The 26,444-nt window shown below is 45.3% G+C and overlaps 1 protein-coding gene across 1 annotated transcript in view; it reads right to left on the reverse strand.

Moving 5' to 3' along the window:
* Positions 1-26,236, reverse strand: part of LOC119404479 (nucleoredoxin-like protein 2) — a 34,999-nt gene extending 8,763 nt beyond the window's left edge. Inside the window, exons 1-2 of the mRNA XM_037670989.2 lie at positions 26,007-26,236; positions 23,924-24,027 (exon numbers count right to left, since the gene is read on the reverse strand). Coding sequence (XP_037526917.1) covers positions 23,924-24,027; positions 26,007-26,198 — 296 coding nt within the window. The 5' untranslated portion in view covers positions 26,199-26,236. The remainder of the gene's footprint in view (positions 1-23,923; positions 24,028-26,006) is intronic.
* Between the last annotated feature and the right edge of the window lie 208 nt (positions 26,237-26,444).

Here is a 26,444-nt window from a genome sequence, read left to right on the forward strand (position 1 = left end):
CTGAGTGAGTCGACTCATGCGTGAGTTTGCCGACCTATGCCCCCTTGTCACACAACGCCATGCTGATGAAATACTTCGACCAGGTTGTAAAATATGGCGCTTCACACTAAGCACAAGTGAGAGCTCAACTGTGAATGGCACATGGTGCCATTCACAGCCAAAGTGGTAACCGGAAAAGGCTGTTTGAATCAGGACAGCAAGATGCGGTAGCTTTAGTGCAACAAGAATCGTGCTTGTAAATGAAGTGAACAACAAGGGTGGTGTCAGAATTGAAATTTTATTACAAGTACCACGAGCAATGCACATAAAAAGCAAAATAAATAAATATCCTTTAAATTTAATGCCAAGGAAAAGAATATAAAAATAGCTTCCTTTTATAGTATACAAATGGAGTTATTACAAAGTGCCTGCTGCTCCTCTGCAACAACACACGCGTCTCGCAGCACGAAAGTCATTGTATTACATGAAAACAAGGCAGAGTCGAACCGGTATTAATTGAACTCGCTAAAAAATGCAAGTTGTTGGTTGCTGATATGTCTTCCTCTATTATTGATTTCTGTTTGTACCCAATCCTGTTATCTAAACACTTCTAAGCAACAGAACACGTATTCGTCAACTATTTTTTGGTCTTGTAATATTTCAAAATTGTTGTGCAACCTAGACCATTCACAAACGCTTTTCTTTTTTTCTAGGATGTATAAAAATCGATAGAAAACGTACAGTGTGCCACAATATTCTACACGTATACACTATAAACATAAAGATACACTACAGTGCACTATGTGCATATACTACAAAATTGCTCAATGCATGACTTTGTATAATGAGATTTTAAAAAATGACATGGCAAAACATGATTTATAAATGAAACCACACTGTGCTATGCACATGTACTACAAAACTGCTGAATGCATCACCTCGCACGATGAGATTAAAAAGAAATGACATCGCAGGACACGATTTACCATTGAGCTACACTTTACTATGTACAATGAAACAGCACATCAGTGCTTCTGATATGCAGAAAAAGAAAATTAACTGAAAGAAAATTGCAGGGCACCATTGAAGCAAACCAGCGTATCATAGCTCGTGATGTGAACAAAAATAAATCTACATATATGTACAACTAGTCTTTACAAATCACTGTGCAGGTGCCTTCCGCTGCAATGAGGGCCCGGGCGAGGGTACCAACGCCTTGCAATTCGTGGACCACGTCACCGAGAAGTTGAACCTGGCGCAGCTTTCCAATGATGCCTGGCCCTGCCGCCCTGGTGTTTGCGGCTAGTAACTCCAGCGCCTCGGCCTGCCGGTTGCCCCCATCTCGCAGCTGCGGCATGAGCTGGAAACCAAGAAATGTGTTGCCATTATCATCTATAAATTTCCTGCTACCGACTCTTCGATGGAAGCTTCTGTTCGTGAAGAATTTCAGTGTGTGCAACAATTTCCTCTCTGTTGAAAATCCACTGACCCAACGGCATCCATGAATGGTGCTTGGTTCACCGCACAACCAACGCACTTCGTTTGGACAGACCAAAGCGGTGCCGGAATTCATTTTCGCTCATCTCATCAAACGCATCTCACGCCTCTAACCACCTCTGCATGAGAAGCAACCAAACAGCCCTTTTCAGGGCTACACAATCGTTTGCTCGGCTTTACGCGATGACTGACACAATCTCCTTCCGAAACCCTAGCTGCTGCAGTATGCAAAACATACAGCAAGCAGGTGTAACACAGGTGCAAACATGTGCATTTGTGTATGATGGCTATGTGAAAAAGTTATATAACGAGCTTGCTTTTTGAACAGTATATTTAGCAATAGCACATTTTCAGTTTCACTTTTGAAGCAATTGACAAAATAGGGAAACATTTCAAGATGTTGAACATTTTTGCAATGCTACCTTTTTGCTACATTTCACCATAACTGCAAGGCACGACACCTGTTTATTCCATCTGACAGTTATGCATACAACTAGCTCCTGCAACCGTTTGCCAAATTTTTTTTGTGCAGCCTTTTGTCTTTATGCCCACAGATGTCATCTCTTCACAAACATATGCCTGCACGCATGAGCATCACCTGTGAGCATACAACACCATCTACAGTTAATCAAAAACATCAGCGAAACTTACGAGTTGGGGCACGGGAAAGATCCTGGGCCACATCCTCTTCAGCCACACCAGTAGCAGCTGGAGCAGGGCTCACCTGTTATAGTAAGAAGTTTCTTGATTGACACACCGAGTGCAATAAGAAGTATGGAGTGGAAGTGGACAATAGCAATGTTTTTTTAGAATGCTTCAACAGCGGCATGCTATGACACACAGACTTCGGAGAGAGTGGTGGAGGGAGGCAAGCCTACTGGCTACGCACCTCACTCGACTCGAGGGTCTGAGAAATGGGTTGTAACATGTAGGGTGCTCCAATGAGCTTCAAAATATAGTTCGCGGCTGTTCTTTGGTCATCACCGCAAATGTGGCTGTTTCGCGTTCTGTTCTGGGCGGCGCAACGTGTTAGCACCTCAGCTAACGCGGCGGCCGGGTGATCCACTCGATATTGTTTGAAAAAGTAAAACTAACAGCGCGTAATGGCTCGAAACAAACGAGCCCACTTGTTCGCAGCATACAAGTAACAATGATATTCTAAGCCAGTGCTTACCGATTCAGACCAATGGGCCTCGCACACTCGTCCCTGTCAAGCACGACGCGGCCGCGGTAATCCGAAATCTGGCCGCCTCGGGTGCCGCTGTAAAGCACAAGCGGGACGTGTAAGATGACCGACCACAATACAATTGTGCTCGCACTCACCTCTGCTGCCCTCGGAGTTTACGCGCAGGGACTTCTTCGTTCAAAAGCGCTACTGGCTCCTGCCACATGTCGTCCCGGTCCTCCCTCGTGAACGACGGCTCCAGCGGGCACGACAGCGTCGCGATCTGTGGGTGCTCTTTCACAAAAGCCAGCAGAAGCTCCTTTTGACGATCCGACACCCGAGAACCAACGCAGACGTTGTGATCGGACGACATTTTGAAACTGCGTTAGCCGCTACTTTTCTCTTTTTTTTTTTCGCGTGCGCGACACCATCTAGCGACGACGTCAAAAAAAACTAACATTATTAAATATCATCACTCAAAGCTGTTGCTGTTTGAAAGAGTGTTTGAGCTTGAGAAGCAAAAACAATAATTTTCTGTAAAGTAATTATATTTATTAAAAGGCGAGAAACGCTTCACGGTCTCTGTGCCGACGTCACAGGATGCGCGTCTACTTCCGGAAAGCCGTCCGCTTCACGATTGGCTGTTCTCTTCCTCTCGGCGGTTCTAGGCGGGAGAGCTGCGCCTCCTCTCACTTCTGTGACGTAGGCACCGCAGAACGAACGCGAACGAACAGAGATCTCCGATCGCCCCCTAGGCTAGTGTAGCGGAGCCCAATTCGGTAACGTCGGCTTGCGGGCCAAAATCCAAATCGATAGCACACAATGTAACAGTGTTCTCATATTCTACAGCGAAGACCTAAAGGATGACAGCAGCACTTATGACCTTGTCGTATTCAAACTTGTAAGAAAAAAAAGAACGACATTCCATGGTATTGGATCATGTGTCACGGAGGTGTCAATCATCCCAGGATCATCATCATCATGGAATTGTTGCTCGTTAAGTCTCTAGATCTTCTCCTAGATTTCTCACTTTTACCTAAGAAGCGACAACTGCCTCCTCTCCCGACCCTTTCTCACGCGCCGCCCAAAGTTCTATAAACGTTGGCGCAACCGACGTCTGGCGCCATGCTCTTCCTAACCTAGAAGATTTACAAAGCCACATACGTTTAAGTACATTAGCCTCGCACCTTTCAGCGGACAATATGCGAACGCGACGCACATTTGTCCCCCTGCTAATGCCCCGTGATTGGCGAGCGAGAGACGCCTCCCTCGCTGTTTCACCACGCGGTGGAAAAGAGTTAGGAAATACATGGCTACCGAAAACGAGCATTACACAATGAGATTTGTCCTGAAGGGCCCGCGGCAACGAGGAAGAGTGTGCAACGAATTTTGTTGGCTTTCCTGCGAGACACTGGGCTGTTCGGCACTTGGTGACATACCCCTACAATTCAGGAGATGCTCAGGCGGAACAATTGCCGGCCATGCAGGCCAGGCTAACCCCGCCTGCTGCAACATCACCACCACCACCACCACCACCACCTTGTCGCCACTGAACAACGAAGTGAAAAAAAATCTAGGATCAGCATACGGCGCCGACTTCCTGGTGGGCAAATAACCGGGAAGTCAGCTTTCACGTCGAACGACCAGATTTATTTTTCCCATCTGCGCTTCTACGGCCGTACGTCGACAAGGCGGGTGACAAAGTGAAAATAAAAAAACATCTAGGGACTTTGGTTGCTCGTAGCCGCGAGGTTCTCGACTATGAGGTGAAGAAGAAGCTCTTGGGGTTTAGGCCAAGGATTAAGTAGCTGTTTTTGGTTTTTTATTGTCCTTTCATTATTTCTCACAGTGCAATAGTTGTTTTATAAGTGTTTTTTGTGCAGATCAGACCAGACAGGATGCCTTTTTCTTCGCCTGGGCCAGGGACTTTCCTCTGGTCTGCTTCTATTCCTCCGCAGGAGTTACCAGTAGATCTTTTCTTGCGCAACGGCATCTCATCCGTTCCAGTGGCTCTAGTCCCTACCAATGACGGCTTCATTCGGATGAAGAACCCGAAAGCCATTCAGACGGAACTGCGGTCGGCAACGGCCCATTTCCAGTGCATAACAGAGGTCCGCCAGTTCGGCAGAGGGGGTATACTCTGCTTTTCCCCAGACCAGTCCTGTGTGCAAGATCTTCTAAAGTGCACGATGTTTGCATCCAACCCGGTGAGCGTGTTCATACCGCCACACTTAGCATGCACCAGAGGTCTAGTCCGTGGCGTTGATGCCAACATGACACCATCTGAAGTACTAGAATTGTTTTCTCCAGCAGGTGTTATTTCAGTGTACCGATGCGGACGTGTGGTTGACAAGAACAAAATACCAACGGAGTCCGTCATAGTGACATTTGCAGGGTCAGTGCGGCCATCAGAAATTAAGGCATGGCCTCTAATTTACAGAGTCGAACCTCTTTCCCCTCGCCCTCTCCAATGCGTAAAGTGCTGGCGTTATGGGCACACCATAAAAGGTTGCAGGTCCGCTGTCAGGTGTAGAGTATGTGGGGAGGATCATAATGCTAGTGAGTGTCAAAGCAAGGAAGAAAGGTGTTGCCTATGTAACGAACCTCATGCTGCAGATTGTTCAAGCTGTTCTGCAAAGGCACGTGAGCTGCAAGTTCTCGAGATAACTGAACGAAGACGCTGTTCTCGTAAGGAAGCAATAGCTGAAATACAGACACGCACACAAGGTTATGCTGGTGTTACAGCCCGCCATATTCCATCAATGGAAGCGTCTCTCTCCGTTTCAATGGCGGAAGCTATCGAGAAGGCAATGGAAAAGGCAATGGAAAAGGCAATGGAACGTCTCGCTGGGAACCTTTGTGAGTCATTAGCCCAAATACTAACGAACCAGATGGCCCAAATATTAGGCTCAGCGGATAATTTGAGCCTCACACCTCAAAATAGTGAGCGTTCAGGACCTTCAAAGGAGGCAGTCTCTGATGTCTCCTCTCAAGGTGTTCAGTCTGTAGGTGCATCTGCGGAAGCCAGACCGTATCAAAGGGAGGTTATCGGAGATGACGGGCAGGACTCAGATGAGATGGAGACGGATCCCCGATCGCTAAAGCGCCCTCGATCCCCTTTAGCTAAAAAAGGTACTACACCAATCAACTCAAAGACTAAAAAGTACCAGAATGATACCCTGTCTAAAGCCGATTTTCTAAAAGAAAGTATCTTAAGCAAGGCAGTAGCCGAGTCCATCTTAGCGAAACCATAGGGTCACTTAAAATTCTTCACTGGAATTGCCGATCCATTCACTCAGCTGTAACTGATTTGATATATTTGGCATCGAAATTCACTCCAGATATCATTGCTCTACAAGAAACCTGGCTTTCAATGAATCAGTCTTTTCGATTAAATAGATTCAGATCTTTCCGGCTAGATCGCCCTTCGAAAGGCGGAGGTCTGGCATTTTTTATCAATAATAGAATAAGTCTCAAGGCGAAAATTGCATATAAGCATATGTCACCCGAAAGCGAAATTTTTGCTCTGGAAATAACGTTGCCAGGATGCCAGCCCCTCTTGTTAGTCAATGCGTACTTCCCTTCAGGTGTGCAAGAAACTCAATGCTTGGACGCCGCAGTAACATCTATTTGTAAGGATAAAATTGTGGTGGGCGATTTTAACTCGCACCATACGTGCTGGGGTTTTCGCACTGATCGCTGTGGTAAACGATTGTGGGAGTGGACAGCAGATAACAATCTGCGTTGCCTGAATTCGCGAACGCCTACATTTATTAGTCATCGATCTCGCTCAGCCTTGGATGTAAGCTTTGTGAGTTCGTCACTCACTAGTGTATCATGGACAGCCTTGGAGTGTGCCACCAACAGCGATCACTTGCCAGTGATGTTTGAGATTGTTTGCACAATAACACCGTCATGTTCTCAGACTCGAGTATTTATTAATTATAGCAAATTTAAAAAAGATCTAGAAACTGCTTTGACCACCCATACTGAAGAACGAGAAGACACAAAAGCTATGAGACTAAGTGCATTGATAAAAAGAGCGTACAAAAAGGCAGAATTTGTTGTCGAAACTGTAAAGAGTACCGCCCATAGTCCTTGGTGGAATTCAGACTGTGCACGTGATTTCCGACGACGACAGGCAGCTTGGAAAAAACTTCTGTATAACCAGTGCCCCCAAAATTGGTCTGATTACAAGTTTTACGCTGCAAATTTTAAACGCACAGTTTCTTTAGCTAAAGAGGAATATGAGAGGAAACACTATGATTACCTGTCAAAACCTAAGAATAAAAATGCGCTGTTTAGATTTATGAGATTACGTAAAATTCTGCCATCTCCAACTAACATAGATTATGAAATTATGTCGTCAGAGGAAATGAAGAAATCTTTGGAAGTTATAGGTAGAGGACTGGAGTGTCGATTTACATCAACTAAGCCGTACAGTTTGCAAATACCAGCGTTAATGACAGATTTTGCCAAAGTTACATTGGAAGAATTGGCTCAGGTGATTCAAGATTTGCCCTCGTCAGCTCCAGGTCCGGACGGAATTACAGTTAATATGATAAAAATACTATTCAAATTGTCACCATGTGACCTCCTAAACACTGTGAATTATTCGTTAAATTACACCTGGATTCCGTACGATTGGAAACTAGCTAAAATAATTCCGATAGAAAAACGACCAGGATTAGGCTATAACATAGAAAATATACGACCTATTTCTCTTACATCGAATATGGTAAAACTCATAGAAAGGGTGTTACATAAAAGAATTACAGTCTGGCTGGCAGAAAACGTAGTACTAAATCCAAATCAAACTGGTTTTAGAGCAGAGTGCTCAATATGGTGCGCACACGCAGATTTAGAAAGCCGCATTCAACTTGCTCGAAAAAGAAGGCAACACGCTGCTCTAGTGACACTAGATATAGCCAAAGCATATGACAGTGTGGAACATTCAGTATTATTAGACATCTTACAGAGCCACAATCTACCACAATATATGATTGCATGGCTGAGGGAATTTTTGAAGGCTAGAGAATTTTATTGTTTTAAGGATGGAAGCGCATCGTCAAAGTTTAAACAGACTCGCGGAGTCCCCCAAGGAGCAGTCTTGTCTCCTGTATTATTTAACATATTAATGAGCTCAATCCCCACTTGCCAGGACGTGCAAACATATATTTATGCAGACGATATTGCATTCTTCGCGGCAGATAGTGACATTCATTCTTTATATCAAAAATTGCAGACATATATAAATATGCTAGAGATATGGCTAGAGGCAATTTGCATGACCTTAAATGTAAATAAAAGCGCACTGTTAATATTTCCATTAACAGACCCCATCTCAATTTCAATATGTTATAAACAAGAGCCCATTCCACAGGTTGAGTCGCTTAAATATTTGGGGATAATTTATAATGGCAAGCTAAACTGGACTCCTCACATAGAAAGCATTGCATCTAAGGCACAAAGTGCCTTAGGCATACTACGCAGACTGAGCAGCAGACGATATGGATTACGTAGGGACACAATGGTGATGATATATAAAATGTACATGCGCCCAATATTAGAATTTGGGTGTGTATTGTTCTCAGGTGGCCCTGCTTACAAAATTAAGCCTTTGATTCTGCTGGAGCGAGAAGCCTTGCGATTATGTCTAGGGCTCCCTAGGTTTGTAGCTAACAATGTTATGTACCAGGAAGCTAGATTGCCAACATTGCCTTGTCGATTCCGCATCCTAACGGTGCAGGCATTTTTAAAATTTTATAGCTATCCATTAAGACGATCTGAATATGCTTTTATAAAAAACCAAGACTCCTTTTTTCTTGCTCATTGGCCACGTTTTCATACACCACAGATTATTTTTGTTCAGAAGCAGCTAGACCGGATAAACGTGAAAATTCGAGATGTGCCTGCAGCAAATGTGTCCAATCAGAATCTAAAGATAGAATATGATGAGATTTTCCCCCCTAAACCTAAATTTCAACCATACAGGGTATTAAATAGCCGGCTACAAGATTACCTTGCACACGTGGAAACAAATAATGTAGTAGCCACAGACGCTTCAGTAATAGACGAAAAGGCAGGAGTAGGCATTTACTCCCCTTCGCTTGGTTGGTCATTTTCATTAAGACTACCGGACTTCACCCCCATTTTTGAAGCTGAACTCTTGGCAATTATTCTAGCCCTGCGTAAATTAGATTTGAACGCCCATAGCGCAATAATAATAACAGACTCCATGTCAGTATGCACGTCCCTTACAGCTTCATCAAAATCAACTGCCCTAAAGACGTTCCTGACGCTAATTCCTCCACAGCTGAAGCTCTTAAAATTATTATGGGTGCCTGGCCACTCTGGATTAGAATTAAATGAAATGGCCGACTCACTAGCGCGAGCTGCATTGAATGGCCCAGTTGTTCCTGTCCTTCCTGTAGTGGCCAGTATAACTGCGATTAGATAAAGAAAATTTGCACTTCGTGCAGACGCCATAGAATCAATAACAGCTAGGACAGAATTTAGTCATTTAAAATTTCCGTGGAAGATCCAATGGTGTCCTACTAGACAATTGGAAGTATTAGTAACTAGACTACGATGTCGTGTGCCCCCGTTAAATCTATATTCACACAGGGCTGGTCTGGCGGTATCGCCCCTATGTCACTTTTGTTTAGAAATAGAATCAATAGAGCACTACTTTTTATCATGTCGCAGATACAGATTACTCAGAAAAAGACTTCTTGATAGCCCATTCGCTAACCTGGGGCTGCAATTCACAATTGACAATGTTCTTACCTTCGGTGCTTCAACTCTGGGCTTCAGCCACAGAAATGCGTTTGATGCCGTGTGTAGCTACCTTCAAGAAACAAAACGAATACGGCTTTAAATTTCCGCTTGTATAAGTATTATTATAACAAAAAAAGTTTTGATATTATTTTCATTATTATTGTGCTTCTTCTTCTTATTATTTTTATTCTAATTCCTATTCGGAACAATGATTAAAGTGTCTGATCTGTATGTTTAAAAAACTATTATTGCACTCTTTCATTGATGCGTACGTGTTTTTTTGTATATGCATTGCTATTATTTATTTATTTATTTATTCTTTTTATTGGCATCAGCATTCAATACTCAAAATATTATTTTAAAAAATTTTTTTGTAAGACAACTTCTTGGCCAATCCCCCTGAGTGGGTATGAGCCATGCAGTAGAGGACACTACTACTACTACTACTGCTCGGGTGGATTTGTGCAAACGTTCTTACAATGATCCCTCAGGGACGACATGCAGGCGATGAAGACCGCTACCGTATGTCTCAGCCTCAACATACGAGCAGTAGCAGCCACCCAGGCGATGTGTGGCAACACCGTCCGGCGTACTCTCTTGTTACGCAGCCTCGTCCAGTGGTACCTACGTCGAGAACCGCCGCACGGTGAGCCACATCCCAAGTTCATGCTTAATTGGCACGTGACTTAGCAAGCGGCTTTGAAAGCCTCAACTGCCTTCGTGATCGGCCCATCTTTTTCTTCAGTCAACGGATATCGCATCCAGTTACAGAAGAGGTCAAGGAAATCACTGTCTTAAACAAAACATTCAATAAGCTAGGGCTCTCGGAACTGTATATTGTGGCCACCCAGCCGTATGCATGCTACTTCATGGTGCAGGTACCCGCTACGTCTTGCTTCAAGTCCTTATGCCGAGGTTGTCCTCGCACCTCCGCTCGTGTCACCTCGTAAGCAGGGAGCCCTGGTCGATCCATCTGCCGTGTACCCTTGTGGAAGCTACGAGGCTTACATAGAGGCTAAGAAGAGGTAAGCACGATGTTACTTTAAGGGTGGCATGCAGTCATGCTTATCGGAAGCGAACTTGGACAGGGTGCTTTCAGGAGTGTAGCCATTTTTTATACAGGTTCGTGCTTGTGTTTGCATGTTTGCTCATATATATACGCATAGAAAACACATAGAAAATGCAGTATGTAGAAACTTCAGGGAGGGGGAGGAGAGTAAACCCCCCCCAAAACACCCTCTGGTTATGTTATTGGCTGCTTTCGTTGCTTCGTGTGCGGTACTTCACAAATCAGATTCTGTGTAGCGCCGCCTCCGATTTTCTAAAATATCCGTACACTTTCACACTAGAAACTTCTCACATTATTTTAGCGGATTGTCATCTTCCTCAAGCTAAGTTACCTCGCCCATTTACGTATGCTGAATAACTATTTCTCACGCAACTTGGAAACGGTGCTTGGCCACGAAAAGCTGCACCGTTAAGAGGTTGATGTGGAGCTAAACACGCGTAGTCAGTTTCGGACGACCAGGTTTGGATGGCACAATCTCAGTCATCAGTCTAGCAAAAAAAAAAAAGCGTTTTTCTCCGAAAACCACGCCTGTTTCCAGCTTGAGTCCTCCAGAGCCGCTGGTCATCAATATCTACAATTCCTGCTGAAATATACTCGTTTGTGTAAGATTGCCACATGTTCGTGTACGCGCGTGTGCGTTTTGCTTACAATATACTCTTATCCGATGATTGTGAAACATGATGCAGTTGGGCACTCCGGGTTAAATTAGGATATCTGGATTTCTTTAACGTATACAGAAATCCAAGCGTACGACATTACTTGCCTTTCACCCCTGCAGGCATGCAACCACGGGAATCGAAGCTGCGACTTCAAGCTAAGCAACAGCATGCACTGATCTAGATTATATAGCCTAGACTTCATTACTTCCCTTCTCTTTTATATTGATCCGCCGTGGTGACGCATTCATTACGGTGCTTGGCTGCTGACCCGAAGGTCACCGGTTCGATTCCAGCCGCGGCGGTCGCATCTCGATGGAGGTGAAATGCTAGAGGCCCGCGTACTGGGCAATGTCAGTGCACGTGAAAGAACACTAGGTGGTCGAAATTACCGGAGCCTTCTACTACGGGGTGCCTCATAATTGTGTCGTGGTTGTGGCATGTAAAACCACAGATATTATTATTATTATTATTATTATTATTATTATTATTATTATTATTATTATTATTATTATTATTATTATTATTATTATTATTATTATTATTATTATTATTATATTCGTTAGGGTGGTTAAGCCGTGGCGAAATAGCGGCATCAGAGATTTACGACCACACCATTTACGTTGTGGAGAACGAGGGCTAAAACTAACGCTTTCCATTGTTCGCCTGTGACTATTCTGCAAGCGTACTTTGCTGTGGCTAGCATATTACGTTTGTTGTCTTGTCATTTTACTTTGCAGGAGACAACACAAGAAGAAGGAAGACGAATCTGAGTGCGTATTTTGTTTTCTTCAGTTCTTAGTTAATGACAGTATCTTCTAAGTTGCGACAAGAAGTAATGACGTATCTCCTTGTTATGGGCCCTTATGTTCGTTGAGCGCAGCGTAGCCTACCCGACCTAGCGACTGCAACAGGGCCAGTGCACTTCAGTGTCTGCAAGAGGTTTGCTGTTGAAGAATTACCCCATAAAGTCTGCAGTAATATCGCGGCAATTTTATCAACGTTTAGGTATTTTTCTGTATAATTCACTTTACTCGAAAGTGTACACAGAATTGCAAGCGCGGGGATCTCCCTCCTCGTTTCGCACCTAAGTACACGAACTTAGATGCACGCACCTATAGGTGTATGCAGCAATAGTATTTTCACCACACTGTGTGTGCGTGCATGTATCTGCTCTTCATAAATACGTGGTTTTATATTAGTGACCGATTGTCCTTATTAGTTCTATATTCACTTCTATATTATGTAATATGTCCATCGGTGTTCAAATGTATTATTCTTGCTTGATATTTTACATAGTCAGCAGGTTCCAACACATTTTCTGACTAGGGTATCTGCACCTGTTTATACCATTTAGAAATTATGTCAATTAGAAAACGAGGTATGTAACTCGTGTAGTATAAAACATTGACTTTTATTCATTCGCCGCCTTATACATCAAATGACGACACAGGACTGCAGGTGATAGTTACGAATGTATAGCTTGACAAGCACGCAGCCACTAAATAGACTGAACAGCGTTTAATAAACGTTTCCGGGTCCAGGTCCACCGACACCTCGTCCCTGAGTGGCCCGGATGAGCGTGAACGTAAGCAAATGCCACGCAGTTACTTCTACAAGGGTCTGAAGCTGCCCAGCGGTCGTCTGGTGGACATCAGATACCGGAACAAGTACATTCGGTACCTAAAAGAACGTATTGCTTTAATGTAGTTATCCGAAATTGTGGCAGAAGGGGCTACTTGGCCTTTATTCATTAAAACGTATCTAGTGTTTAAAGGCAAGGAAAAGAGATAGCAACTGTCCTGTCATCCTTCCTTCTGTTGAGTTACTATTTTCTTTCTACTGAAACCAACAGGTGATGAAGCTAAGTGAAGTATAGGAGACATTACTTGTACGTTTTAACTGTAGTATAGTAATTATGACATCAATGGAAAGGCAATGAAGTAGATGAAAAATCAACTTGCCGCAGGTAGGGACCAAATCTGCAAACATCGGACGCATCGGTAGAGGTCCGGACGCGTTATCCGAATGTTGTAGGTTCGGTCCCTACCTGCGAGTTGATTTTTCATCCACTTTAATTCCTATCCATTTATGTCATAATTACTATATTAAGAGTTAAAATAGACAAGTAATGTCTCCCATACCTCCCTTGGATTCATTTTCTGTTGGTTTCATTGGGTTGTGTCTACAAATAAAAAAACGAGCCCTCAATTAATACCCCACCTTTCGTATCTCCTTTTTGTGTTGTCTTAGAGCGCGATAAAAGTCATTGTGGATAATAAATGCAAGTTTAACAAGAGCGCGCCTTAGCACTAAATTCCAGCTCGGTGCCGGTTCATTCGGTAAAAATACCTGTGAAACGCAGAAATATTTTATGAAGCGAATCACACGACCCAATTGTACGAAATATGTTGCGCTTGAAAGCAAAACTTATGTAGAGAATCAAGAAGAGGACGAATTCCGAAGCTTTTCTTTGCTTATTTTTGCTAATTATGTTTCAAATGGCAAGCCGCTTTCGTAAGCGCTGTCCTGTGCACTTCCATTGTTCGTGTCTTCGGTGCGCTTCAAGCTAATTTTTGAACATGAACGTCTACCACCTATAGCCCAACTCACCATCTCGTTGTAACGATGCGTCCGGTGTCAGGATTGGCTTATATTTTTCGCTTACGGATAATTTCGATGAACTTTATCAACATGGACCCCGGTTTTCATATCACGACCACCTCCTACAATGCCAGTATGATCATCATCATCATCATCGTTATTACCAGCCTATTTTATGTCAACTGAAGGCAAGCTGATGCCGTTTTATCCCCGTGAACTTTCTTGATTTCTTCCTCGGCTGCATTCCATAACCCTTTGTAATCGCTCCGTTACTCTGACCACCGTTTTTCTGTTCTACGTATTGCGCGGCCGACCGAAGTTCATTTCTCCCGCTAAATATCAACTAAAGTATCAGCCACTCGGCCCACCCCTGTTTGTGGTTTGACCCTTTATGCTACCTTCTGATCTCTAAGTGTGACACCTATAAGCTTCTTTCAATATATTCTTATATGAGGTCAATTTATATTCTTTTATAATACTCAAAACGAAACAAAATTAGGTTAACATAATAAGAATTGGTTGACTGATTGGCTGACTTAAACATTGGCTTCCACAATTGCGTAAACACAGGCAGACAACTACACTTTATGGCGTTATGTTGATACGCCTATAAATGCTACAGCACACGGCTCAGAAGGATAATAGACGCAATCACACGCATCGAGCGTGTCGTTCTGTGGCTCAGTTTGCATTGAAGTTTGTTGTGTGCGCTGTATATGTTTAGCGTGTCGTGCCAACTTGCTTTAAGCGCACGCAAGTCTCTTGTCTTCTCAGAAAATGGGCAAGAAAGGAGGCCAGAGGCGACCCGTGTCAGATGTGCTGTGCTGTCTTCATGATTTTGCTGCTGGTGACAATACTGTACGTCTACCTATCAAACCAGGGTGAGTCCCTATCGCGTCACTTCGATAGTTAAGAAAACTGCAACCCACCATCTTTCTAGCAAGGAGCTATACGAAAGAATAAATCGCTGGTCCCTCCTTCATATACATCGCCCATAACACGAAATCGAAACACGTCTTCATAGAATCAGTGGTACCTTTGTTCGATGTTGAAGGGCCCTTAAACCTCCCAAAGTTCAAAGACGAGAGAGTGGTTTCTTTCTCGCCTTCAGTAACCTTCTTACGGGCGCTGTCTACTCCTCGCCACTTCTTTCTTCCTAAAACAACTGGACAACGTCATCACTAAGCGTTGAGCCTGTCAGGACTATGCGCTTTTCAGCTACACGCTGATATCTCCACTTGTGCGGTCAAAAACGCACAAAACGAAGTGAAATCAGTTGATCGCGCACGATAGCCATGCGACACAAGGCAGACTGGGCGTGTAACTGCACGGCAGAGCAGGGTAGGAGACAATTCACAACTCGTAACCCTCGTACGTAGACCAATCGAGAGCCTATTTCCTCATGAGGTCACGTGAACAGACTGCTGGCGTCGCGAATTGTGCCGAAAATACTGGAGACGCCAGGAGAGAATGATGCGCGCATTGTCTATTGAAAAAGATGGCAGCAATTCCAACGCGCACTTTGGGACGCTACATAAATCTCAGCTCCTTCGCATCTTTCTCTCTCACCCAATGCTCAGATGCTCAGGACACGACGTGTCTTCCCTGTACATGTTCCACTCATTCTCGCTAGAGGTACGGGATCTTCCCGATGTGAGCGATTATTCCGAACGAAATCTGTCTGACTGATGTTCCTTAGCTACGCTATAAAAAGGAAGTGAATTGAAAACCGAAAATGATTCGACAGACCGGAAAAGAAAACCCGTAATGTATTCAAAGACATCTCGCGCGGATGCTAGAAAACGAGCGGGCTATTTACTGACGTCACCTCCGTGACCAAAATGACGTAGGTAGGTTCGTGGTAGAGTCCGTTATAATAAGCTTTCGTGTCAGACAATTGACACGAATTTATCACAAAGGCAAGCGTCCAAGTCGATCAAAATCCCATACCAGGTTAAAAATGTTTTTCAACTTGGAACTTTTTTTATTGTTCAGGAATCTGTATGAGTTTTCATTATACGTTCCTGCTATGAAACTGGTGGATAAAAACTTTATTTTGGCTTTTTTTTTCATTTCACGGACTTCCGCCAACTTAAATTGCCATATTCACCAATCCTCGCTCGCCATTTTTCCCGAATACGATGTTTCGCCGGTCAGTAGAAGGAAGGCTGTACGCAAAACATTTAACGTATTTGTGACTACTCTAAGAAATGTCAGTATTCTGAAATTTCACACGGTTTATTTCTCCTTGAGGCCGCGATGGAATTACACAACCTGTGGACTTAAAGACGTCCACGACAATATACAGCAGAAATTCAGGGCTTTAAATTTGCGACACCTTCGAAAAAGAAAGCGCGACACTTCCCAACGAAAGTATGTGTGCATTGAAAGTTGAAAAGGAATTGAGTAAAAGCTGTGAAAAGTCAATGAATTTCTCCATAAAATCGCAGCATCCGGTACATTCATGTAATAATGAATTATGTCCCCACTAACAATCCAGACAGACCAGTTAACGAAGGTTGAATGAAAACAAAAAATGAAGATTATTTCATTCAAAATTACTTTTATATTGCTGGGACCTAATAATTTCTTGATTCCACTAAATAAAGCGTATTTCTCCCCCATTATTTTTTTCTTGCAGGATGGTTCTTCAGCGCTATAGCAGCGTGTAAGTATGACGTCACCTGGATAGCTCAAACATGAAATTATTGCTCTGAATTGAAATATCTAACCCAAGGATTTGAAATTGGATGTCTTGAATTTTAGAGTGTCGGGAAAAAAACGAACTTATAGAAATTGTTGGGCACGCCCTTCTCAATATGATATTTGTCATCGGCTGACAGCCGTCGCTAATATGTCCTGCTTCGCGACTGTATGTAGTTTTATTTTACGAACAGTCGTAGCGTAAAAGCTTTTGGTGTGAACGGGAGGTTCCCGAGGATGAAAATTTGCCCGTTACAACCTAGTGTGAAATCTGCAGAAGCAGCGGAGCTGCGGTTCTCCTGTGTTTCCATTGTGATCTTCTGCGATCTTCTGTGATTTTGTGTTTGTGTCTGTGATTACGTTATTCGTAGAGTAAAGATGCGCGGGAAAGGACGTGTGGCAGCCCCTGCCACACCCGCCCCTGCTACTTTAGCGACTTTAGGCCCTATGCACGCTCGAGTCGCCCTTCCCCGTTTCACTGTCCCGCTACCACTGCGCCCGCAACCGGGACGGTTACACCATCTATAGGTGTATCTGGGAACTTATGTATGCGGGACGACTTTGGGCCTTATTAATGCTCGAGCCGCTCTTCTCACGCTTGACTGCGCGGCTACCACTGCGTCCGCGACCGAGGCAGTCACGCCATCTATGGGTGCATCTTACTTACTCTTACCGGAGCGTGACATGTCATGCGGACATTCGTCTGTCATCAGGCGCAGACTAGAACACCTCCGCTGTTAAAGGAAAGAAGGATTCGGTGCTTAGCTGGTCGCTTCTTTTCCTTGCCTGTTGCTCGCAGTGACACCGAAGAGCTCTACCCGTGTGCCAGCCGGCCAGAAGTCTGCTGAAAGCACCGTTCCCTTCACGGAGACTATCGAGGACGCTGATGAAGCTTTCACAGTACAGGGTTAGTCAATGTTATCCAGCTAAACGAATACAGACCTTATGACTGAATATCAATCAAACTTAGCCCCTTCGATGCCCAGCGTAGCCCTAGAGCAAGAACTGAATCAATATATTTTATTCGTCGCTAAATATTCGTGCAATGGAGAGGTATTGTATGCGCTGCCTTTAAAGGGGTCCTGCAACACTTTTCCAAGTCATAATCGAATGACCTTACCAGTAGCGTAGCCAGAATTTTTTTTCAGAAAGGGGGAGGGGGGTTTAAACATGCTTTTGTGTATGTTCGTTCGTGTGTTTGTATGTATGTGTGCGCGTACATATACACATGGAAAATTGTAAAATTTCGGGGAGGCGGATTTGAACCACCCTGGCTACGTGATTGAATCTCACTATCGGAGTCTATTGCATAAATCGACTGTCGCATATCTTTTTTAGAACCCGTATTGTACGAGTGGGGTTAAAGGAACTTCTCGCATGCTTTAAGCGTTTTCTTTCTTCTTTCGTCCCAGCGAGCACGCTGAAAGCTAGGCGGGGATGACAAAGGGGCAAGAAGCCACGTCCGTACGTCAGCGCGCGTCATGACCTCAAACTATGCGGCTCACTATTCTCAAGTCAGACAATGGTTGTGCTCAAATGATGCCATCAGCATAAAATAGCGCTTATGCCATCATTTGTCTCTCGAAAAATGATGGCATAACATTTAGTGATGTCCTTGCTACTAGTAACACTTCAACAGAGACACCACGGTTTGCGAAAAGCAACCGACAGCCGTGAAGTCTTCTTATGGTTGCGTTTGACATGTTCTGCCTCTTGTTTTCCTGGTGTGTGCGACGCATCCCACACTTATGAACGCAATTACAACTGGCAAATGCTAGGTTTTTCGCGTTGTCAAGCAGACCTCAGATCCAGACAGCTGTTCACGCGTAAGGTGCCGCGATGAAATTTGTTTTATATGCCGGCACCAGTGTGCGATTTGTTCCTCACAAAACGCGAGGTATAAGGTACCGGTCAGCAACAAACTATTTGTACTAAGGGGGGGGGGGGTGGACTAGAGCACGCATCTGCAACGCAGCGAGCGCCTCCGCGCCATCTAGGGATCTTTCTGAGAACTAGAGGTGGCTACGACAGCGCCATCTAGTGAGCACTCCAAGAACTAAAGGTGGCTACCTACTACTACATACTACAGAGGAGGGACAGACCCACACCCTAAGGAGCTTCGCCCCTAAAAGAAATATCTAAGAGCGTCTGATTCACCATTGTAGATACTTGCAGCGCGTTGCTCATGCAGACAGACGTAACAACTGTGATGGTAGTTCACGCTTATCCTGTATATACCTGTGCGTTCTTTTCGGTCGTCCTTCTTTGTGCTTCAGCGGCGCTCTGCAAGGATAGAGCTGCTTTTCATTTTCGTGTGACATTCCAATATCTTGCTATTGCATTCATTGCTTCGCCCTTGCGGCGAAACTGTGACTTTCTTTTGCAGTGATCAGCATACGGCTCATACCCTTGTAAAACAGGCTGTGGTCTCACTTCATGTTTGCGTTGAAGCCACAGACAGCACGAAGGTCGCTTCGCTCGCTGCAGCGGCCGCGTTTACGCCAGAGTTTGGCTGAGTTGAGAAGTGAGGGTCAGGAGGAAGTAAAATAGCAGGGGAGAGAGTAAAGCATGACACAGCCTTGTATAGTATAGTTTAGCAAGGGGTGGGAAAGGGTAGTAAGAGCGAGGAGGAGGGCAAAGGGTAAAGCATAGCATAAACTTGCGTAGTATAGTATAGCGAGGGGCGGGAAAGGGAAGTGAGGTTGAGGAGGAGGGGAAGGCTACACGCTGACCTATTTCCTCGGTCTTTGCACCACTAGTGCGTAGCTGCTCCAACTTTTTTATTTTATTTTGCTACTCCTAATTCTAAGCCAATAAATAACCTGTCGGTTTCTCTGTTACAAAAGGTGACCCCTAAAGCTTGATCAGCATGTTCTCCACTAAAGACTACGACTGGACTCCAAACTGTAAGTCTAAGAAATGTATTGCTCAACGCACCTGGATGCAGTTGTCCCACACGAAGTGGCTTGTCATCATTATCGGTACCATTTCTTGATCCACAATTTTGTCTTCATTGGCTTGGTTACCTATGCGAGCAGCGAGTAATCTTAATTTATCACAAAGCTGAGTCTCCCGCGATTTGAAAGAGTAGTGAAGTCACTTCTGAAGATATGGTTGGTTTCTAAAGAAAAATACTTATTCTTGCAGGTATGTCAACTACCTTTATTGATGTTACCTTCGACTCAAGCCCCGATTCAAGTGTGACCGATGCAGCTGCCGAAGACGCTCGGCTGAGGTCAGGGGCAGCGGAACAGAATCAATCTAGGAACATCACCGAGGCAGTGGCACCACGGAGATCTAGCTGCACTCATGGTAACAAGATCCAAAAGGAGCGCGCAGGAGCTGTTGCAACATTAACGGGAGATACAACACCACACAACGAAAACAGCGGAAAGACTCCAACGGTGTACAGCAATCTACATTCTACAAGAAGTCCCGGCGCTTATTTAGCGCTCAAAACCAAAACGAGTGTGACAAACCTCGCCGACAACGCTTCGAGCACAGCAGATCACGCGACCAGCGCATTCTGGCATCAGAACCTTGTCTATCGAACGAAAACTTTTTGTCGTAACGCCGCCTCGTCAATTTACAATATTTCTAATCGAATGAGGCCGTCCAAGTTTTCGCAAGGAAGGTCCACGAATCAAACGCAGCATACCACACACCGGAACGTAGTCATTGCTACCTTGCTCGTGGGCGGTTATTCCCTGTTCAAGCCTTCCCGGTCATCCGATACTGTGAAGCCCAGTAAGGCCAAGACGTTAAGCGCACCATAAGCCTAACGTAACACGTGGACGTAATGCAAGAGTACGAGCAGGCATTGACTTGTACATTTCCTCTTCTGCATTATTATCCGCAGAGCGTGAGTTCACAGCAAGCCCGTGGATTCGTGAATGCTTGCTGAGTTAAGACTTTGGGACACAGGCACGATTTCTTTGTTAGCTGGCTGGTCATTGTTTTCATTCAGCGGAACTGTTAAATATTGAACGACATCGGTTATTGATCGCAGTGCTTGAATTACATATGTGGTGAAATGGATTACGGCGACCTGTTAGCCAAGCGCGGGCTGGGCGTTCTGGTTGGTGCAGTGTCGTAGGCAGAAGTTTGTTTCGGGGTGGCCACGTCCTTCATCTGAAGTGGGGGGCGGGTTTGGTCGAGCGTCATTTTAGGCTCTGTATCCCATGGCAGAAAAAAAAATTTCGGGAAGGACACGTGCCCGGTGTGCCACCACCTGGCTACGCCACTATAGGTTGGTCTAACAAAATCTACATTCAGATTTACGCAACGAGATTTTAAAAGATGACCTATGTGTAAATTACAAAATTTTATCCCGAAAAAAATAGGTGCTTTCTCTTACAAACTGCGGCCACCACAACTGCTATAAGCAATTAAGGTGCAACGGCTTCTTGCGCACAATGTTTATTGCACTTGTTTTACCGTTAAACAAGCGCACGTATATGGTTCAGCAACATGGATTTCGTACAGTAAGCTGCCTGAGCGAAAACGAGTTTTCTTTGAAAAAACTAGTGAATCAACTACTGTATCGGCAAATACTCAAAACAAATCAAAACTGTGTGCACACATTTTATCAGTCTTTCAAACAGCGTAAGCCTAAAAATTGACGTCGTTACAGTGCATAGGCCTACTTGAGTAGGTATTGCGTGCATAATTTTCAATACACACTGCTGTTATTAAATTAAATGCGAGGCCTTACTTCGCAAACCAAAGGTACTGTGACAGTTTCTATATGTCTATCTAGCCGCGCAGAATAAGCACACATCGCTGGTCCGGTTATTCCATTTGTCACGCCTCAAAAAAGCGACAGTTTTGTGAATTGATGACAGGATAAAAGAAGGTTGCGCAATATCGCAATTTCGAAATACCGTATTTACATACGCTGTTTAAAAACAGCAGAGCATAGACTTTCAGTGCACGTAAGTGCGCGATAGATTTTAATGCGATTTCTGTGAGCTAAATGCCCGCAAGCTAATTGGCAAAACGCAGCAGGTCTATTAGAGCTTTCAGGACATTCGTTTATAACGTCGTAGCAAATCGTCCAGCGCTTCTATTTCAAAACGGATGTGAGAAAGTAACATCCTACCCTGTGCTCTAACTTCAGAACAAGCGTGCGTGCTTCCTCTGGTCTCATTCCACGACATCACGCAGCATTAGAAGCCAACCCGCAGTACGTGCAGCCCTGCACACAAGTCATTACCTACAGAGCTGGAGACCACTCCACGCTCTACAGATCAAAGCACTCCCAACCAGATATCACCTCATGGCCCCTACACAATTCTCTCCGTAATGCTGCTTCCGCGAAGAACCCGGGTCTCTTCGACATATGATATGTAGGCTGCAGGAAATCGCCATTAAAAACCACCCAACCCTTACCACACCAACGAGCTTTGGGAGAGAGCCTTGGCCAGCTCCTAAAGCTACCTCTGGGCTTTTGGCCTCAACGGTATGCCTGAGGCATTCGTGCAACCCCCACAGTCTTATATTTTTTTATCGCAAGCATAAGCACCCTCATCACGCATTTCACGTCATTCAGTGCGAAGAATACAGCGACTATACTAAACATCCAGCATCATGACCTTTTCGGTCAGCACTGGGCCTTGTGCCATAAGAGATCATAATCAAATAAAGACGTTTATTCTATCTCGGTAGCGAGCGCTTTTTGCCCAACAAGCTGAGCACAGAGCCTTCAAAAAGCTGGGCGTCACGGCGGCTATCTGCGCACGCGCGATGACGCCTCAGTGGCTGAGCCAATCACGAAACGCCTGCACTCCGCACTCCTGCACGAGCTTCTTGCCGTTGGGGCAGACCACGGTGCCGTCGGGCTTCATCACCAGCAGTGTGGGTACGCCGGCCACCTTGAAGCGTTCTTCCAGTTCGCTGAATAAATCACGCGTAAAGAGAAAAAAAAGGCAGGGATAGAGGAATACAATTCTGATCTAGGGGACTTTTGAAATGAATACAAATTGAGCGAAAAGTATGGCGAAATCAAATCATTCGAGTCGGACGGAATGAAGATTATATTAAGCGAAAGCCTTAGATGTCTCATCAAACGCGAAAATTGACCGTCGGCAGCGACGGCCTCAACACGAGTGATGCAAGAAATCATCATCACGCGATGAAGTCAATATGACCTTACACCACGTGACGTCGCATAATGACGTCATCGCCAGACACTGTCGCTTGGTCAAAGGAGGACCGATCACTGAGGCAAAACAAGGTTAGGTGTAGAAAGCGTGCAATGCCTCCGAACCTATAGAGCCAGTCCAAAACCGCTTTAGATGCAGAACGCTCTCAGAGGGGTGTAGGATAGCATCAATACATCCACTGAGAAGAAATAAATCACCAGGCCTGCGCCGAACAGGCAGCCCAGACACAGCGAAAGTTGGAAGAGAGGCCTTTCTAGAGCTTGTTGTGAACTCTTGGGGTAACTAATACCAGTCTACTTGTAAGGTACCCACTTCGCCACACATCATAATTTTTGTGAAGTAGGGAAGCGCCCACTATGCCGTTATTTGTCATTCTGCAGAGAAGCGTGGTACCCGCTACACACCTGGAAGGCATTATGTTTACGTTCTGTGGCTGACGACGATGAAGAATTACGGCTGAGCCCTTTGTAATGGGTTGGAAGCGTTCAACGACCCACCCGTCGCACAATTCGCATTGTGTGACCCAGGCTCGTAGCTAGGAATTTTTTTCGGGTGGGGGGGGGGGGGGGGGGAGGGCACTTTCTGAATACTTGGGCTATTTGAGAAAGACACCTATTTTCATTATTTATTTCCGGTAAAAGCAAGCACCTACTTCACCAAAATTTCGGGGGAGGGCTCCCCCCCCCCCCCATCCTCTGGCTACGGGCCTGGTGTGACCGCCTGGTTATTATATTACTCTTCTGCGACGCTGTATTACATATGTTAACCACACATATGTTAACGCGATTCCTTGCCCCACTTGATGCCTGTATAGGGTCTTTTTGCGAAGGAGTTTCAAGCACCGGCGTGGCTGTGTGGTAGGATACATGAGTGCCATGCACAGGACCCGGGGGGTTTTTTTTTTCATTTCATTTTTTCTTATTTCGCGCGACAGCGATTACGGACACCGGCGGCGGACAACTACGGTGCCAAAATCGGCTGTTGTTGTGAACTCATAACAGCTTTCGCTGTAAATTGAGAAAATAGTATTCGCCTTGAAGTCGCCTTAGGCGAATCCAAAAGACACCCTGCGAGTTTTTTTTTGTCTTATAACAGCGCATTGCCAATTATCCAACATTTATCCATAATTTATCCGAGCTTCATACACCCGCATCGCGATCGCATCATCAAAACGGAGGCACACATGCTACCGCGTGAAGACTAATTTCGTGGTAGTGGCGACAAGACGAACTTCGAGCGTGAGATGTCAAAACGGGTGTACCGTTCATTCAATCTTTACTTGGCCCACTCCTTGAACTGCACTCACCCGTGGAGCGGATCGTCGAAAGGCAGAGCGTACCAGTCACCGTGGGTTGAGCGCATGTAGTTGAGCATGTCCTGCTTGTTCCGGTCCGCAGAGATGAATACGACCTAACCCCGATAAAGAGGAGTAGACGAGTAAGATCATTATAATCACAGTCGCGCCGAAACTAGCGGTGGATGTTAACTAATTTCCGGCTAATTTCCTCAAGCAGAAACGTTCGCACAGGGTAGGTGGCGCCTTCCTAATCATCTAAGGGGACATCTTTACAGCGTGGGACCTTTCCTTAGAATAACAGCGTTGAGCTAGTTGGTAGGTATTCATTCTAAAAGACCGGGCTTGCAAAACCGGATATCAAATGCCTTAACAGTTATCTTTCGATCATTGTTTAATGATCAGGGTTACGGCCATGCAGGTTCTTGACGATAATGGTGGCCGATGACCCTTGATGTCGCCTTCCAAGAATGGTTTACTAGATGCGAAGCATCTTATGACGGAGTTCAATCCCGTGGTGGTGGTGGTGGTGGTTCGCGGCGTCACCAACCTTACTGCGCATGCGCGAACTCTCTCCACACACATCCTCTCCACTCCTCTCTCCCCCTCTCCACTGGCCCAAACTGCTCCCTTAGAAGTGATGTACAGTGTGACTAGAAGGTCGACTGAAGGTACAGCTAGCGGTACAGCTGGCGTATTGAAAGTACAGCAGGCGGTCATCTACATCCTCCTCATGATACTTGACCAGATGAACTTTCGTCGAACTCTTGACTACGTACAGCTGGCGATAAGGGACATGTGTTTAGAAAGAATGTGAACGATTCAGAGTACTATAATAGTGCTTTACTATATGGGAGAGCGGTTCGCTGTCCCTGCAAACTACCGCGACCTTTCAAGCCGAAGGGACTGAGTGTTCCTTAAATTTAGGTCCCACTTCGTACATGCAACATTTGTGCATAAGTGTTCAGCTTAAGTGATGGTAGGTAAAAGAGTCGAATGTAGGGCGAGTTGGTGTTACCATCGTAGGGTGCTAGGCCGTAAGGAAATCCTAGGCCGAAGTAAGCAAAAAAAGAGCTCGTGAAACGCTAGAAGCATTTTTTTTTGCTAGGAGAGCAGGGCAGGACTGTGTAAACGACACATCGACCGCGCTGTTCAACGCAGAAATGAGATTTCTTTCGTGCCTGGTTTAACGATTTTCGCTGGGATTATCTTCATTGGTTGTTGTGACCATGCGCCGGCGCAGCTCGTGAATAAATAAACACGTGGATCCGCCTTCAATAAAACTCACAGGGTCCCTTATGCATTCGCCTAAGACGACTCGAAGACGAAAGCTATCGTCTTTTTCTTCCTCAGTCGATGTATTGATCCTCTCACGCAGCCCTCCGAAAGCTTTCTGCACCTAACGCGATTTCGCACTGCCTCCAGGATCGGAGGCATTGCAAGCTTTCTGCCTCACACGGTCCACCACTGTGGTGTAGCGGTTACGGTGCTCGGCTGCTGACCCGAAGGTCGCGGGTTCGATGGAGGCAAAATGCTAGAGGCCCGTGTACTGTGCGACGTTAGTGCATGTTAACGAACACGAGATGGTCAAAATTTCCGGAGCGCTCCACTACGACGTCCCTGATAATCATATCGGTGTTTTGGGACGTAAAACCCCAGATATTTTGATTACTATTATTTTGCCCCCCCCCCCCCCACCTCACTTGGTTTTGCACTGCCTCCGTAATTGGCGGGCCGACCACGGAGGCCGTGCAAAGCGACGATGTCGTGTATGTCTTAATTATGTTACGTCACTATGACGACGGCATAAATTTTGTGAATCTGTGACGTCATCACGGGATGATTTTTTGCATCACTCGTGTCGACGCCGACGGTCAATTTTCGTGTTTGTTGAGGCATCTAAGGCTTTCGCCTTAAATATCGGTTGTCGTCAGTGGCGCCTGTGTAAGTATTCCTTTCTGTTATGCCATTTAGTCTCGCTACTTACGATGACAAGAAAGGGAAGAAAAAAAAAGGGGGGGGGGGCGATGGTATTAATGATGGTAGGTAATTGGTACTAGAATATCGAGTGTGCCTATAAACACGCTTCATATACCTCAATGGCCAGGTTGTCGTCCCTGGCGTCCTTGTAGACGTTCGCCAGGACCGGTGTGAACATGCGGCACGGCGGGCACCACTGCGCGGCGAAGTACAGGCAGATGAGCTGCTTGTCGCGGAGCACCGTGTCGGCCGAAAACGATTTGTTGTCTTTCTTGATGAGCGACTTGCCCTTGAATATGTCGGACATGACGTCACGTGTCTCGGGCCTAATTGTCCTGCGACGCTGCACCAGCTGGCTACACGGATCACCAACAAGCTGTCGTCGGAAGTGCCTCGGGCAGCCGGGAGACGCTGTGATGAATTCAGATTTTGTGAACGCCGGTTCCTCTAACGTGTGGCTCATACCCACTATCCAAATAAAGCAGAAGTTCAAGGGAAAATGGAAGCCTGAAGAGATAAAAAATACTTGAACACGGGGTGTCGCTGAAGCTCA

The sequence above is a fragment of the Rhipicephalus sanguineus genome, chromosome 9, assembly GCF_013339695.2.
Source record: "Rhipicephalus sanguineus isolate Rsan-2018 chromosome 9, BIME_Rsan_1.4, whole genome shotgun sequence".
NCBI lineage: Eukaryota > Metazoa > Arthropoda > Arachnida > Ixodida > Ixodidae > Rhipicephalus > Rhipicephalus sanguineus.